A 17,522-nucleotide genomic window follows, 5' to 3' on the forward strand; every position below is an offset into this window, starting at 1 on the left:
TTTGGGGAAGGGTTATTATCCTTTAAACTATAAACTAAATTTCTCGCAAAGTTAGCTTGTCCTGTACCCAGGAATGAGCAAAGACAGCCAACCTGTGTGGCTAGATACAAGATGGGGGTAAACCATGTCAGATTTCTCTGTCAAAATTTTGCGAAGGCGGTTTCAACAGAAATTAACATGGATAATAGAAAAGGATAGTTGCTTTTCTATTATTTTTTCTATCACTGCATTTACTTTCATTCTGCCTTATGCTTTAACTAGGTAATTTTGGTTTTTTTATTGAGTTTTGGAGGCATTAACACTACATTCTTCTCTTTGACCACCGCATGCTGCCTACGTGGTAGGCTCTCAATACGCATGGAACTGAACCTCTTACAGGATTTGTAACTCACTTCCGTGGTACCTACTAAACTGGAACACGCGCGTTCCTGGGCGGCTCTATCATCCCAGGTTTCAGCACTGGGAAATCGCTTGGGCCCCCGCTCAGAGGCGGGGCTTGGGTGGGTTGACCACTCCTCTGGCCTCCAATACTGTCGTTGACATTCTCGTCTATGCTCCGGCAGCCGTAGCTCACTCCGGTGGAGGCGGGACTTCCTACAGCACTTCCGGCCAGAGTCTAAAGCTTCGCTGCTGTGCAGTGCGCTGGAGGGGCAGCTGCTCCGAACACCTAGAGTCTCCGCGGGCAGGTGAGCTTCAGAGGTTCGGGGAGCTTCCGGAACGAGCATTCCTGGCCGGTGCGTCACCCTGCACTGCTCTTGGCCTTTTCTTCCTTTCCTGGAATCTTCCCAGATTGCCATAGCCGGGCGTTGCCTGTTCCGTGCGGCTTTGAACCAGCGCAGAAGTGCGGGCCCGAAGGGAGTGCGTGTGTGCTGGGAGGCGGTCCAGCCGGCTGGGTTGGGGCCGCCCTGCCCCTTCTGGAAGGCCTTGTTTAGGAGTAGCCGCACGTGATCCTTTGCATTTTAAGCTTCTTTCAGAGAATTGGCATGTCACTTTGGAAGAGGTGAAAATGGTACAGGCGACCAACGACTTTTACAAGGTGTTCTCTTAGAGGAACAGCTCCGTCCTGCCGAATCAGTTAACATTGGTGATGACAGAGAAATAACGTTAAGTAGGTGGAGAGCACTTAAAGTAACTGTTCGTTTGTTCTTTTGGGACAGTCTTGCTCTGTCGCCCAGGCTGGAGTGCAGTGCGGCGATCTCGGCTCACTGCAACCTCCGCCTCCTGGGTTCAAGCGATTCTCCAGCCTCAGCCTCCGGAGTAGCTGGGATTACAGGCGCCCACCCCCACGCTCAGGTAATTTTTGTATTTTTAGTAGAGACGGGGTTTCTCCATGTTGGCCAGGCTGCTCTCGAACTCCTGACCTCAGGGGATGCACCCGCCTCAGCCTCCCAAAGTGCTGAGATTACAGGCGTGAGCCACCGCGCCCGGCCTGAAGTGACTATTTTTACTTGGTGTTTACTACCACATGGGGACTGTTCTAAGTTGTGGGTGGATCCAAATGACGGTGTGACAGCCTTGTCCTCAGAGAAGCAGTCCTGGCGGGAAGACAGAATTAACAAATTGCCAAACTGTTAGAGAAAGTTAGTGGAGGTAGAGATGAAGAGAGAAGACTTTTCTTTTCTCTGTCATTAATTTAGCCACAGCTGCTGTCTTTTGATATTTGCTTCAAAACGTTTTTCATATTTTTAACTTTTCTGTATGCTTATATTTTATATACTGTTGTAAACAGCACATCTCGGGTTTTTTGTGTTTTTTTTTCAATCTAAGTGGACAGCCTGCTTTTTTTTTTTTTTTTTTGATGTGGAGTCTTGCTCTGTTACCCGGGCTGGTGTGCAGTGGCCCAATCTCAGCTCACTGCAACCACACCTCCCAGGTTCAAGCAATTCTCCCACCTCAGCCTCCCGAGTAGCTGGGATGACAGCTGTATGCCACCATGCCCAGCTAATTTTTTTTTTTTTTTTGTATTTGTAGTAGAGACGGGGTTTCGCCATGTTGGCCAGGCTGGTTTCAAACACCTGGCTACTACAGGTGTGAGCTACGGTGCCTGGCCCAGCCTGCCTTTTGACTAGCAGGTTTATTGGATTTACATTCATTGTCACCACTGAAATATTTGCTCAGATCAAAATCTTTGGCATCATCCCTGATTAATCTCTTTCATGTATATCAGCAAATCCTATGGACTCTCCACCTTCAAAATCTGTCCACACTCCCAAGTTCTTCTCATCACCTTCACTTGTTCAAGTTACATTGTCTCTCACTTGAATTACTGCAGTAGTTTCTGCTCTTTCCTCTTTTAGTCTGTTTGCATCACAGCATTTCGATTGATCCTTTAAAAAAAAAAAAAAAAAAAAGATTTATCTCTTTTCTCTCAAAAATCCTCCAAGGACTATACATTTCACCCAGAGTAAAAGCCAAAGTTGCCTGGACGTGGTGGCTCATGCCTGTAATCCTAGCACTCTGGGAGGCTGAGGCAGGTGGATCACGAGGTCAAGAGATCAAGACCATCCTAGCCAACATGGTGAAAACCCGTCTCTACTAAAAATACAAAAATTAGCCGGGCGTGGTGGTGCATGCCTGTAATCTCAGCTACTCGGGAGGCTGAGGCAGGAGAATCACTTGAACCCGGTGGGGGGCGGGGGAAGAGAGGGGTGGAGGTTGCAGTGAGCCGAGTTCATGTCACTGCACTCCAGCCTGGTGACAGAGCAAGACTCCGCCTCAAAAAAAAAAAAAAAAAAAAGTGACACAGTGGGTTAATAAGCCTATAATCCTGGCACTTTGGGAGGCCAAGGCGGGTGGATCACCTGAGGTCAAGTGTTCGAGACCAGCCTGGGCAAAGTGGCGAAACCTTGTCTCTACTAAAAAATACAAAAAATTACTTGGGAGTGGTGGCGTGCGCCTGTAGTCCAAGCTACTAGGGAGGCTGAGGCAGGAGAATCGCTTGAACCCTGGGGGGCGGGGGAGGAGGTTACAGTGAGCCGAGATCATCCCATTGCACTCCAGCCTGGGCAATAAGGGCAAAACTCAGTCTCAAGAAAAAAAAAAAAAAAAAAGCCAAAGTCTTTAGAGTGGATTATTCATCGAAGGTCCTATGTGACCTAGCCCTGCTTCACTTCTGATCTCATGTTGTTTTAGTCTCCTGTTTGCTCTATCGTATGGCCTCCTCAAGTGCATCCTAGCCTTAGGATATTTGCACTTGCTATTCCTTTCCCTCATATGTCCACATGGCTCAGTTTTTTACCTCCCTCATATTGTGGGGACTATTTTCTTCTCAGTAAGGCCTACTCTGACAAGCGACTGCCATCTTTAACATTTCCATTGCACTCATTATCCTTGTGCTTATCATCATATGACATGCCATGTGATAGACAATTTGAAATCAGTATGATAGAGATATTGTTAGGTGTGAAATGAATATTACCCAGAAAGTAGATAGAGGTTACCAGAAAGGGAAAACATCATTCTTTGCCAGTGATTAGTAGCTGGAATGAATTTGTGGAGAAGTGATTTTAGAAAATTTGATGGTATTTGTAAGTGTAAAGAAAAGTCACAGACTAATTGGTTTGTTAGTTACTTTTTTTTTTTTTTTGAGACGGAGTCTTGCTCTGTTGCCCAGGCTGGAGTATAGTGGTGCGATCTTGGCTCACTGCAAGCTCTGCCTCCTGGGTTCACGCCATTCTCCTGCCTCAGCCTCCCGAGTAGCTGGGACTACAGGTGCCCGCCACCATGCCCGGCTAATTTTTTTGTATTTTTAGTAGAGATGGGGTTTCACCGTGTTACCCAGGATGGTCTCGATCTCCTGACCTCGTGATCTGCCCGCCTTGGCCTCCCAAAGTGCTGGGATTACAGGTGTGAGCCACCGCACCCAGCCTGTTAGTTAATTTTTATGTTCTCATTTGTATAGTTTTGTCATAAAATTGTGGATTTGGTACACATTTAGGTCATTGGTGTTTTAGAGAGAAGACATGCCTTCAGTTTCTTTGGAAAATGCCTAAAGTTTTTGTAGAAGCTCCTTAAAATTATGTGAGATACAGTTTGGGAGGCCAAGGCGGGTGGATCACTGGAGGTCAAGAGTTTGAGACCAACCTGGCCAACATAGAGAAACCCTGTCTGTACTAAAAATACAAAAATTAGCTGGGCATGGTGGTGGGCGCCTGTACTCCTAAGTGCTGTGGAGGCGGAGGCAGAAGAATTGCTTGAACCCAAGAGGGGAAGGATTATGATCATAATTCTCCTGCCTAGCCTCCTGAGTAGCTGGGATTACAGGTGTGGGCCACCACACCTGGCTAATTTTTGTATTTTTAGTAGAGACGGGATTTCACCATGTGTGCCAAGCTGGTCTCGATCTCCTGACCTGACGTATCTGCCTGCTTTGGCCTCCCAAAGTGCTGGGATTACTGGTATGCGCCAACGAATTTGGCCTCTATTCTTTTCAAATTATTTTATTTGAAGAATTATTTAGTTACCTTATCATATAGGAGGTCTCTCGTCCTGGCTCATGCCTGTAATCCCAGCACTTTGGGAGGCGGGTGGATCACCTGAGGTCGGGAGTTTGTGACCAGCCTGGCCAACATGGTGAAACCCCCTCTCTACTAAAAATGCAAAAAATTAGCCAGGCATGGTGCTGGGTGCCTGTAATTCCAGCTACTTGGAAGGCTGAGATAGAAGAATCCCTTGAGCCCAGGAGGCGGAGGTTGCAGTGAACTGAGATCGCACCTTTGCACCCCAGCCTGGGCGACAAGTCTCAAAAAAAAAAAAAAAAAATTTAGCTGGGCGTGGTGGCACATGCCTGCCCCGCCTAGTGATTAGGGAGGCTGAAGCAGGAGGATTGCATGAGCCCAGTTGTTCAAGTCTATAGTGATCTAGGAAATAGACTGAGTTTAGATTTTAAAAGCAGATTGATAAGAAAAAGGTCAATAAACCAGTAGGAAACGCACAAAGTATATTAACAGCTGGTTCATAAATGGAAATGGAAATGAACTACATATTTTATTCATTAGACTGACCATCAAAAAATTTTTTTTTTTTTTGAGACGGAGTCTCACTCTGTCCCCCAGGCTGGAGTGCAGTGGCACAGTCTCGGCTCGCTGCAACCTCTGCTCCCGGGTTCATGCCATTCTCCTGCCTCAGCCCCCCCAGTAGCTGGGACTACAGGCGCCTGTTGCTACGCCCTGCTAATTTTTTGTATTTTTAATAGAGACAGGGTTTCACCATGTTAGCCAGGATGGTCTCGGTCTCCTGACCTCGTGATCCGCCTGCCTCGGCCTTCCAAAGTGTTGGAATTACAGGCGTGAGCCATGGCACCCAGCCTCAAAATTTTATTAATACATTATGAAGGCCAGGTTGTAAGAATACAGGAGTTTATACACTGCTGATAGCAGGGTAAGTTGATATAGCCATTATAAAGGAACATTTAGCATTAGCTATTAACATTTAATATGCACATACTTTTTGACTCAGCAATACCAGTTTTGAGAAACTTTCCTACAGATATAGGAAGATAAACGTGTAGGCGTAATTTCTTCAATATTGTTTGTGATAGCAAGAACTTGGTATTAACTAAATGTCCTTCAGTTTGAAGACTGGTTAAGTATATTATGGTATATCTATTCAAATACTATATTCCCCCCCAAATTAAAATCTCTTGTCATAGCTTTGGGTAAATCTCTAGGATATATTATTGAATGAAAAGGTGAGGAATAGAACCACCTGTATAGTAGGCTTTCAGTTGTGTAAAGAAAGAAAAAATGTATTTGCTTTTCTATATATAAAATATTATGGGAGTAGGCTGGGCACCGTGGCTCACTCCTGTAGTCCCAGCACTTTGGGAGGCCAAGGCGGGCGGATCCTGAGGTTAAGAGATCGAGCCCATCCTGGCCAATGTGGTGAAACCCTGTCTGTACTAAAAATACAAAACTTAACTAGGCGTGGTGGCAGGAGGCACCTGTAGTCCCAGCTACTCGGGAGGCTGAGGCAGGAGAATGGTGTGAACCCAGGAGGCGGAGCTTGCAGTGAGCCAATATTGCACCACTGCACTCCAGCCTGGGGCAACAGAATGAGACTCCATCTCAAAAAAAAAAAAAAAAAAAAAAATTGATTTAGACTAAGAAGTAGTGCAAGAATGTCTACTTGGATGTAGTATTTTTTTTTTTTTTTTTTGAGACAGAGTCTTGCTCTGTCAACCAGGCTAGAGTGCAGTGGTTTACCCTTGGCTCACTGCAACCTCCACCTCCCAGGTTCATGCAATTCTCCTTGCCTTAGCCTCCCGAATAGCTGGGATTACAGATGTGCTCCACCTCACCTGGCTAATTTTTGTATTTTTAGTTGAAATGGGATTGATTTCACCATAGTGGCCAGGCTGCTCTCAAATTCCTGACCTCAGATGATCCTCCTGCCTTGGCCTCCCAAAGTATTGGGATTACAGGTGTGAGCCACTGCTCCTGCCTAGCTTTGTAGAACCTTAAACGTATTTATCTATCTCAAGGATTTTTCCCAAGGAAATACTTCATAAGGTAACATTTTAAAAATCAAAGCTGTTTTTAGCTGTTTTCTTTGGAGTAGTATACAGCATTAGAGAAATGATTGGCTGGGTGTGGTGGTTCACACCTGTAATCCCAGCACTTTGGAAGGCTGAGAATCACTTGAGGCCAGCAGTTTGAGACCAACCTGGGCAGCATAGAGAGATTCCCTTCTCTACCAATAGAAAAGAGAGAGAGAGAGAGGCCGGGCACGGTGGCTCTTGCCTGTAATCTCAGCACTTTGGAAGCTGAGGTGGGCGGATCATAGGGTCAGGAGATCGAGACCATCCTGGTTAACACAGTGAAACCCCGTCTCTACTAAAAATACCAAAAATTAACCGGGTGTGGTGGCGGGTGCCTGCAGTCCCAGCTACTCAGGAGGCTGAGGCAGGAGAATGGCATGAACCCGTGAGGCGGAGGTTGCAGTGAGCCGAGTTTGCACCACTGCACTCCAGCCTGGGCAACAGAGCAAGACTCCATCTCAAAAAAAAAAAAAAAAAGAGAGAGAAATTATTAAGTAAATTGTGGTTTCATACTTGAATATTGAGATGATTAATGTGTTGACTCTGTGGCTGTATAGAAAAATGTTCATGGACAAATGTTAATATGGCTAGTTGAGGTGGCTCAAACCTATAATCCCAGCACTTTGGGAATTCTCAGGAGGATTGCTTGAGCCCAGGAGTTAAAGACCAGCCTCAATAACATAGTGAGACCCTACCTTATTTTTTAAAAAGTTAATAAAAGAAGTAGAACAAATTATATGTCTCAGTTGTAGTAAAATTCTGCTTACATGTTAATGAAAATTTTGAAAGGGCTCTTAAAACTGGTAAAAAAACTCATTTTTAGGGTAATATAATTGTAGTGAAATTTAAACATTTAAATTTTATGATCAGAAAATGGTAATAAGTCAGAAATGGCTTTGGAGTTTCTTTCATTGCAACCTTAATAGTAAGCAACAGTCTTTCCCGTGAAAGGGACAGAAAAAAATGAATGTAACGTCTACATTTTTTTTTTTTTCTTTGAGACGGAGTCTCACTCTGTGGCCCAGTCTGGAGTGCAGTGGCACGATCTCAGCTCACTGCAACCTCCGCCTCCTGGGTTCAAGCGATTCTTGTGCCTCAGTCTCCCAAGTAGCTGGGATTATAGGCACCCACCACCATGCCTGGCTAATTTTCATATTTTTATTTTTTAAAATTTACAATTTTATTTATTTTTTTGAGACTGAGTCTTGCTTTGTTGCCCAGGCTGGAATGCAGTGGCACACTTTGACTCACTGCAACCTCCACTTCTCGGGTTCAAGCCTTCTGAGTAGCTGGGATTGCAGGTGTTTGCCACCATGCCTGGCTAATGTTTGTATTTTTAGTAGAGACAGGTTTCACCATGTTGGCCAGGCTGACCTCGAACTCCTGACCTCAGATGATCTACTCGCCTCGGCCTCCCAAAGTACTGGGATTACAGGTGTGAGCCACTTTGCCTGGCCTACACTGTTAAATGAATGCTTTTCAGACCATTGTACCCCACATGCAGGTCAGGCCATATCTGGAATGTGGTTTTCAGTTCTAGGTATTGCAATTTAAGCATGGAATCAGTAAATCAGTTACGGAGGAAAACTGGAATGCTATAAGGAGGGTTTAAGGAGCTAGAAATGTGTATCCTGGTAGAGAGGTTTGGGAGATGAAGACAGGAAGCAGGGATAGCAGAAATGGTAACAAATGGACTTCCATATTTATTTATTTATTTTTTGGGACCGAATCTCCCTCTGTCACCAAGGCTGGAGTGTAATAGCGTGATCTCGGCTCACTGCAACCTCTGCCTCCCGGATTCAAGCGATTTTCCTGCCTCAGCTTCCCTAGGAGCTGGGATTACAGGCATCCACCACCACACCTGGCTAATTTTTGTATTTTTAGTAGAGACGGGTTTTACTATGTTGGCCAGGCTGGTCTCGAACTCCTGACCTCAGGTGATTCATGCACCTTGGCCTCCCAAAGTGCTGGGATTACAGGTGTGAGCTACCGTGCCCAGCCGGCCTTCCACATTTAAATGTTGGCCGAGAAAGGGAATATATTGATTTTCTGTAGCTACACAGAGCAGTAGTAGAAAATTACTAGGTGAAAATGATAGAGATGTAGATTTCTTTTCTTTTCTTTTTTTTTCTTTTTTTTTGAGACGGAGTCTCGCTGTGTCTCCCAGGCTGTAGTGCAGTGGCGTGATCTCGGCTCACTGCAAGCTCCGCCTCCCGGGTTCACGCCATTCTCCCACCTCAGCCTCCCAAGTAGCTGAGACTACAGGCGCCTGCCACCACGCCCGGCTAGTTTTTTGTATTTTTAGTAGAGACAGCGTTTCACCATGTTAGCCAGGATAGTCTCGATCTCCTGACCTCGTGATCCACCCGCCTCAGCCTCCCAAAGTGCTGGGATTACAGGCTTGAGCCACTGTGCCCGGCCTTTTCTTTTCTTTTTTTTTTGAGATGGAGTCTTGCTCTGTTGCCCAAGCTGGAGTGCAGTGGTGTGATCTTGGCCCACTGCAAGCTCTGCCTCCTGGGTTCACACCATTCTCCTGCCTCAGCCTCCCAAGTAGCTGGGACTACAGGCGCCCGCCACCACACCCGGCTAATGTTTTGTATTTTTAGTAGAGATGGGGTTTCACTGTGTTAGCCAGAATGGTCTCGATCTCCTGATCTCATGGTCTGCTGGCCTTGGATTACAGGCATGAGCCACCGCACCGGCCTAGAGATGTAAATTTTGTCTTTTTAAAGAACAATAACAAGTAGAGTCACTCCAACATTTAAGTGGGCTGTCTTCATTAGTTAGCAAGTGTGTGTATTTTAAAAAGTCATTCCATCTTAACCAAGCCTTAGTTAGCACCCAGATAGGCCTAAGAAGAGCAACATGCCACTCACATTCAGGTGATTAGGAGAGGGCCCAGTGCAGTCCATAAGAGAGAATTTAACTAGGCAGCAGCTGACTGCAGGTCATTTTGACTGGATACTAAAATGGGGCTGGGGGTGGGGGAGTGATCAAAGTGATTGTTCCAGCAACAGGCAATAAGGGTACAGAGTGGGCCAGTAACAGCATCACGTAGGTCTAACTTCAGGAAACAGGGACCCGTTGGTTACTAGCTAGAAGAAGAGGGTAAAGGCTTTGGAACTAAGGCATAGGTCACCAAGACATGGATCCAGTTTCTAGGTCTTCACAAAAGATCATGGTATCAAGAAAGACATTATTAGAAACATTGAGAGACTAGACAGGATCATCAAAAATACTGACTTGAGACCGGGTGCGGTGGCTCAAGCCTGTAATCCCAGCACTTTGGGAGGCCGAGACGGGCGAATCACGAGGTCAGGAGATCAAGACCATCCTGGCTAACACGGTGAAACCCCGTCTCTACTAAAAAATACAAAAAACTAGCTGGGCGAGGTGGCAGGCGCCTGTAGTCCCAGCTACTCGGGAGGCTGAGGCAGGAGAATGGCGTAAACTCGGGCGGCGGAGCTTGCAGTGAGCTGAGATCCGGCCACTGCACTCCAGCTTGGGAGACAGAGCGAGACTCCGTCTCAAAAAAAAAAAAAAAAAAAAAAACTGACTTGAGGCCGGGCGCAGAGGTTCACGCCTGTAATCCCAGCACTTTGTATTTTTAGTTGGGAGGCCCACGAACTTTGGAAGGCCGAGATGGGTGAATCACCTGAGGTCAGGAGTTCGAGACCAGCCTGACCAATAACATGAAACCCTGTCTCTACTAAAAAAAAAAAAATACAAAATTAGCTAGGCTTGGTGGCACATGCCTATAATCCCAGCTCCTCAGGAGGCTAAGGTGGGAGAATCACTTGAACCTGGGAGGCGGAGGTCGCAGTGAGCTGAGATTGTGCCACTGCACTCCAGCCTGGGTAACAGAGCGAGACTCGTCTCAAAACAAACAAACAAAAAAACCTGACTTGACACGGAGACTGTTAATTACTGACCTCAGATCTTATACTTAATGATCTCATTGGTCCCGTCTGTGGGCACAGCATACAGGTAGGAACGAAAAAAATATATATTACTGGAGATTGAATAGGATCAAGCATGTGAAGGAATTCATGAGTTACTTACAGATGTTATTAATAATGAGAATGGCTTCCTAGTGTCTTCAATCCTCATTCCTGCTATTACACTCCCTGGTTTTACTACCCATTGATGGCTGCCCGCCTCTTCTCACCAAGCCATTCTCACTGTTAGCCTGATCTGCAGGGTGATATGGTAGTACCCTTAAGCTGAGCCCTAGCTGGAAAGAGCTTCAGACTGTGGGGCCTTGTGAGTTTCTGGGTTTAGATAATCCCTATACATTCTAGTTCATGCAGCCAAGATTTGGCCTAATACTTTAATTTCTTGTAGGAATGGAGTTCTGCAGTCATTTTATTAGTCTCTCTTCTTAGGGACTAGAGCTCTGAATCTGAGCACAGGTTTTTGGGTAGTGCTGTGTCTCTGGCCAGACCTCTTAGTTTACTAAAAACATAAATTCCCCATACCTGGTCTGACCTGTATGTCGATCCTACCATCAGATCATCTAAACTGGTCGGCTCAGTGGCTCACACCTGTAATCCCAACACTTGGAGGCTGAGGTGGGCAGATCACTTGAGGTCAGGAGTTTGAGACCAGCCTGGACAATATGTGAAATCGCATCTCTACTAAAAATACAAAAATTAGCTGGGCCTGGTGGCGGCCGCCTGTAATTCCAGGAGGCTGAGGCAGAAGAATCGCTTGAACCCAGGAGATGGAAGTTGCGATAAGCTGAGATTGCACACCATTACACTCCAGCCTGAGCGACAGAGTGAGACTCTGTCTCAAAAAAAAAAAAAAAATTCATCTAAACTGCTTTGACTTTTCTCACCAACTATGGACTTGGAGATCATTTCTCTTTTGCTTTTCAACGCTACTGGGCAGGTTTAGATCTGGATCCTGGCCCCCTTCCCAATGGCCCTGCCCTCCTTTATTTAAATAGAGAAAATTCAGCTCCATATTGAAAGTAGGATTCTTTTCACAACAATTGGGAAAAATGATTTTGTTTGTTTGTTTGTTTTTCGTGAGATGAATCTTGCTCTGTCACCAGGCTGGAGTGCAGTGGCATGATCTTGGCTCACTGCAACCCCCGCCTCCCGCATTCAAGTGATTCTTCCGCCTCAGACGGCCAAGTAGCTGGGACTACAGGCGGTGCGCTACCACGTCCAACTAACTTTTTTGTATTTTTAGTAGAGACGGGGTTTCACCCTGTTCGCTGGGATGGTCTCGATCTCTTGACCTTGTGATCCACGCGCCTTGGCCTCCCAAAATGCTGGGATTACAGGTGTGAGCCACCGTGCCCAGCCTAATGTTACTGTTTTTACAAAATATTTGAGGACCTGATTGGGACCTTATGCTGAAACTTAATAAAATCATAATGTAAGATTGAAATGCTTAGATTATTCTGTAATATGGAAATAGCAGGTCAAATGTAACAGACAACTCCAGTAACAGGAAATGTCTACCTATTCTTTTTTTTTTGAGATGGAGTCTTGCTCTGTTGCCCAGGCTGAAGTGCATGGCTCGATCTTGGCTCACTGCAACCTTTGCCTCCTGGGTTCAAGCGATTCTCCTGCCTCAGCCTCCTGAGTAGCTGGGATTACAGGCACACACCACCATGCCTGGCTAATTTTTGTATTTTTGGTAGACACAGGGTTTCACCATGTTGGTCAAGCTGGTCTCGAATTCCTGACCTCGTGATCCACCCGCCTTGGCCTCTCAAAGTGCTGGGTTTACAGACATGAGACACCACTCCCGGCCGTCTACCTGTTCTTAAAAAAAATAAAAATAAAAAAACATAAAGGTGGAGAGGTAATAATACCAAAGGCCTCAAATATCTATATACCAATGGAGTTTGCGGGTAGTCAGTATTTTTTTTTTTTTTTTTTTTTGAGACGGAGTCTTTTTTTGCCCAGGCTAGAGTGCAATGGCGCAATCTTGGCTCATGGCAACCTCTGCCTCCTTGGTTCAAGCGATTCTCCTGCCTCAGCCTCCCGAGTAGCTGGGATGACAGGCATGTGCCACCACGCCTGGTTAATTTTGTATTTTTAGTAGAGATCGGGTTTCTCCATGTTGGTCAGGCTGGTCTTGAACTCCCGACCTCAGGTGATCCGCCTGCCTCAGCCTCCCAAAGTGCTGAGATTACAGGCGTGAGCCACCGTGCCCGACTGTCAATAATGTAATTATAACCCCAGACGGCATGTAATAGCATATGTTTTTTCTTTTGTTTTGTGCACATATTATATATGGTAATATTAAAATAGAAAAATACTTTGTTCAATAGTCATGTAACTTGTGGTTGTTTAAAAATCCTTGTACTTCAACACTGTTATCTTTTATTTGTGTTTTTTTGTTTGTTTGTTTTGAGACAGGCTGTAGCTCTGTTGCCTAGGCTGGAGCACAGTGGCATGATCTTGGCTTACTGTAGCCTCGATCTTCTGGGCTCACATGATCCTCCCATTTCAGCTTCCCAAGTAGCTGGGACTACAGACGTGCCTTTTTTTTGTATTTTTTTTGGTAGAGATAAGTTTCACTATGTTGCCCAGGCAGGTCTCGAATTCCTGACCTCAGATGATCTGCCTGCCTTGGCCTCCCAAAGCGCTGAGATTACAGGCATGAACAACCGTGCCCAGCCAACATTGCTAGCTTTTTAAAATAGAAAGTGAGTTTTATTTGGGCCAGGCATGGTGGTTGATGCCTGTAATTCCAGCATTTTGGGAGACTGAGGCAGGTGGATCACTTGAGGTCAGGAGTTCGAGACCAGCCTGGCCAACATGGTGAAACACTATCTTTACTAAAAATACAAAAGTTAGCTGGGTGTGGTGGCGTGTGTGTGGTGGCGTGTGCCTGTAATCCCAGTTACTTGGGAGGCTGAGGCAGGAGAGTTGCTTGAACCCAGCAGGCAGAGGTTGCAGTTAGCAGAGGTTGTGCCACTGCACTCCAGCCTGGGTGACAGAGCGAGACTCTGTCTCAAGGAAAAAAAAAAGAAAAAAAGGAAGTGAGTTTTATTTAGACAAAGATGAAGGTATGGAAATTAACAAATATGGTATATTTGTTCTTGCAAAAGGAACACAGATTTTTAAGCCCTAGTCTCACAGGCTTTCTCTGCAACATCTGATACTGTTGTTTGATTATTCCTGCTTTAAACTCTGTCCCTTGGATTCCAAGGCATCAGGTAGCTGCTCTTCTTTTTTCTTTTCTGTTTTTTCTTTCTCCGAATTCTTAGGGATTTCTTCCTTCTTTCTTAACTATTGTGTTTTTGCAGGATTCTGTCATTGATCCCCTTTTCTTTCTAGCTGATACCCTTTTCTTTCTAGTTGATACCCTTTCATTCTCATCTACTTTCACGCTATCAGTTATAAACTCTGTGCTGACGACTCCTAAAAACACATTTCTAGGCCGGGCGCAGTGGCTCACGCCTGTACATGGTGAAACCCCGTCTCTACTAACAATACAAAACAATTAAACAGACATGGTGGCAGGTTCTGTAATCCTAGCTACTTGGGAGGCTGAGGCAGGGGAATTGCTTGAACCAGGGAGGTGGAGGTTTCAGTGAGCCGAGATTGCGCTACTGCACTCCAGCCTGGGTGACAGAGTGAGACTGTGCCTCAAAAAAAAAAAAAAAAATTTCCTTTAAAGGAATTGTATTAAGTTCTTATCAGTGTTGTATTTTTCTTCCTAGATCTCATATTTTGCATTCTGGATATATTATAATGAGTGACACTTTGACACCGGATGTCATTGGTCGAAGAGTTGAAGTTAATGGAGAACATGCAACAGTACGTTTTGCTGGTGTCGTCCCTCCTGTGGCAGGTAAGTAATTATTGTGTGTCTGTGCGTGTATGTGTGTGTGTGTGTATTTTGCAGCTGTTTCTGTGTAAGCTTCTCAATGGCACTTTATACCACAAATTTTGACGAAATTAACACCTAATTTATAGATGCTTCCCATATCCAGTTTTATTTGGGTGACAGTAGCCTGTTATATCTGTGATTTTGTTTAATTATATGCCATTTAATTATTTAGTGTTGCTATCTTATATGAAATCAACCTTAAAATATCTTCTGAGGAAACTATTATAAACAGCTAAAAGTCTTGAAACCTCATAAACCTCAACTCAAGTAATTTTTTTGAAATTTCTTTTGTCATTAATCCATGTGTGTAGGTATCTAATATAGTTTAAATTGATACACATTGCAATTTTTTGTTACCTTTTTTTAAACTTATTTTTTGTATAAATTTACCTATGTTTCTACAGCATTATTTTGCATATTTCTTTTTTTTATTTTGCATATTTCTTAATGATTACATTTAGTGTAGTATATAGTTTAATTGTTCCTCATTTTTGGATGTTAATTTCTAGTTTTTAGAGTAAATAATAACATAGTAGACTTACTCATAAGTCTTAGTCCACAAAAATTTGAGTTTTCTGTGTATTTTGAGACAGAGTTTCGCTCTTGTTGTTCAGGCTGAAGTGCAGTGGTGCGATGTTGGCTTACCACAACCTCCGCCTCCTGGGTTCAAGCGATTCTCCTGCCTCAGTCTCCTGAGTAGCTGGGATTATAGGCGTGTGCCACCACACCCAGCTAATTTTGAATTTTTAGTGGAGACAGGGTTTCTCCATGTTGGTCAGGCTGGTCTCGAACTCCTGACCTCAGGTAAATCACCCACCTCAGCCTCCCAAAGTGCTGGGATTACAGGTGTGAGCCACTGTGCCCGGCCAGTAAGATGGCTTTCTATGAACTGGGCAACTACTGGAACCAAGCTGATATGGGTTTACTAGCTGATTGCAATGTACCCAGGATTAGAATATTTATCCATATTTTTACTTTACCCATCCCTCTTGTTTCTTCTGAGCTGCAGCCAGAGATCACCAGTTGATTCACAGGAATAAACAGGGTTAGCCTAAGTTGAAGAAGCAAACTTTTTTTTTTTTTTTCTTTTTTTTTTTTTGAGACGGAGTCTCGCTCTGTTGCCCAGGCTGGAGTGCAGTGGTGCGATCTCAGCTCACTGCAAGCTCCGCCTCCCGGGTTCACGCCATTCTCCCGCCTCAGCCTCCCGAGTAGCTGGGACTACAGGCGCCGCCACCGTGCCCGGCTAGTTTTTTGTATTTTTTAGTAGAGACGAGGTTTCACCGTGTTAGCCAGGATGGTCTCGATCTCCTGACCTCGTGATCCACCCACCTCAGCCTCCCAAAGTGCTGGGATTACAGGCGTGAGCCACCGCGCCGGCGCTGAAGAAGCAAACTTAAAAACAACTAATGAGACTAGAATCTGATAACAAATGCTCCATAGTTCTTGAAACATAATTTTTCTCTCTAGTTTCTAATTTTTACTAAAGACAAATCATGATAAGACTGATTTGCTTTATTATAGTTGACCTGATTATTTGTATAAAGTGCAGCAAGAATAATTATTTTTCATGTAAGCTGTTTTTAAATTGGCTTTGATGGAAATCTGTCCCATAGAAAGAACCTCAGATAAGACTTTTTTAAAGCTGAGCCCAGCATGAGTTTGTACCATCAAATATCTATGAGTTGAGTAAATTCCTCTCCTCTTGGGCTCCCAAGATAAATTTGGGCTCCTGGGCCTGTGAGAAAGCAACATTTTTTACTTCCCCCAGGTCAGGAAGCCTGTATAGAGACTGTGGAGGCAAGGTTTGAGATGTTTTCCCAAGCGGCTTTTATTGGCTTTACAAGTCAAGTTTGTTTCCTTAAAGGAAAGCATGCCATTCCAGTTAAAGCCTTGGTAAAATAACCAGGTTTTCCAATTGTGTCCTGTTACAAAAGAAAACAGATTCTTGGCCAGGTACAGTGGCTCATGCCTGTAATCCCAGCACTTTGGGAGGCCGAGGCAGGTGGATCACCCGAGGTCAGGGGTTTGAGACCAGCCTGCCAACATGGTGAAACCCTGTCTCTACTGAAAATACAAACAATTATCCGGGTGTGGTGGTGCATGCCTGTAGCCCCAGCTACTTGGGAGGCTGAGGTAGGTGAATTGCTTGAACCTGGGAGGCGAAGGTTGTAGTGAGCCGAGATCGTGCCACTGCACTCTAGCCTGGAGCAGGACTCCATCTAAAAAAAAAAGAAAGGGGGAAACAGATTCTTACTGCACTTATGCAAATAACTATATTGTCATAAATTAAGAATACTTAAAAATAGTTTGCAAATTCTGGAGGAATCAGGTAGAGGAAACAAATATGCTCCAAATTTACTTTACAAGAATATACTTCACTCAATTTTTATTTTTACTTTTTTTTTTGAGAAGGAGTTTTGCCCTTGTCACCCAGGCTGGAGTGCAGTGGCGTGATCTTGACTCACTGCAACCTTCACCTCCTGAGTTCAAACAATTCTCCAGCCTCAGCCTCCTGAGTAGTTGGGCGCCTGTCACTATGCCTGGCTAATTTTTATATTTTTCGTAGAGACTGAGTTTCACCATGTTGTCCAGGCTGGTCTCCAACTCCTGACCTCAGGTGCTCTGCCTGCCTTGGCCTCCCAAAGTGCTGAGATTATAGGCATGAGCCACCATGCCCAGCCTACTCAATTGTTGAAAGCTGGAAATAGCTCAAAAGAAGTTTCCTTGACTTCCAAGTCAGCCAGTCAGTGCTGCAGTCTATTTCCTTTGGGTCAGGGGGTTTCTTCAGTATTGTCCCTTCTGTGGTTCACTAGGAAGATGTTACTGGACCCTACCACTTACCCAAAGTTAGCCTTTGGATCAGGGGTTTGCACACTATAGTCCCTTCAGTGGTCCCCAGAAAGATGTTATAGGAAAGGGGTCTCAATCCAGACTCCAAGAGAGGGTTCTTGAATCTCGCACAAGAAAGAATTCAGGGTGAGTCCGTAAAGTGAAAACAAGTTTAATAGGGAAGTAAAGAAATAAAAATGACTACTCCAGGGGATTCTGAGGTACAATAAGGTTTGGTGAAAACCACTGAACAAGATACATGTGGTCTCTGCCTTCATGGAGGCTGTGGACGTCT

The 17,522-nt window shown here is 44.8% G+C and overlaps 1 protein-coding gene across 3 annotated transcripts in view; it reads left to right on the forward strand.

Annotated features, from left to right (window-relative positions):
- Positions 1-541: 541 nt before the first annotated feature.
- Positions 542-17,522, forward strand: part of TBCE (tubulin folding cofactor E) — an 81,485-nt gene continuing 64,504 nt past the window's right edge. For 2 of the 3 annotated variants that reach the window (XM_025361462.1, XM_025361469.1), the window contains exons 1-2: positions 548-686; positions 14,229-14,359. In XM_025361462.1, the coding sequence (XP_025217247.1) occupies positions 14,260-14,359 (100 nt within the window). In that variant the 5' untranslated portion in view covers positions 548-686; positions 14,229-14,259. Of the gene's footprint in view, positions 735-14,228; positions 14,360-17,522 lie in introns of all 3 variants that reach the window. The other variant, XM_025361480.1, reaches the window with a different exon arrangement.

The sequence above is a fragment of the Theropithecus gelada genome, chromosome 1 (assembly GCF_003255815.1).
Source record: "Theropithecus gelada isolate Dixy chromosome 1, Tgel_1.0, whole genome shotgun sequence".
Lineage (NCBI taxonomy): Eukaryota > Metazoa > Chordata > Mammalia > Primates > Cercopithecidae > Theropithecus > Theropithecus gelada.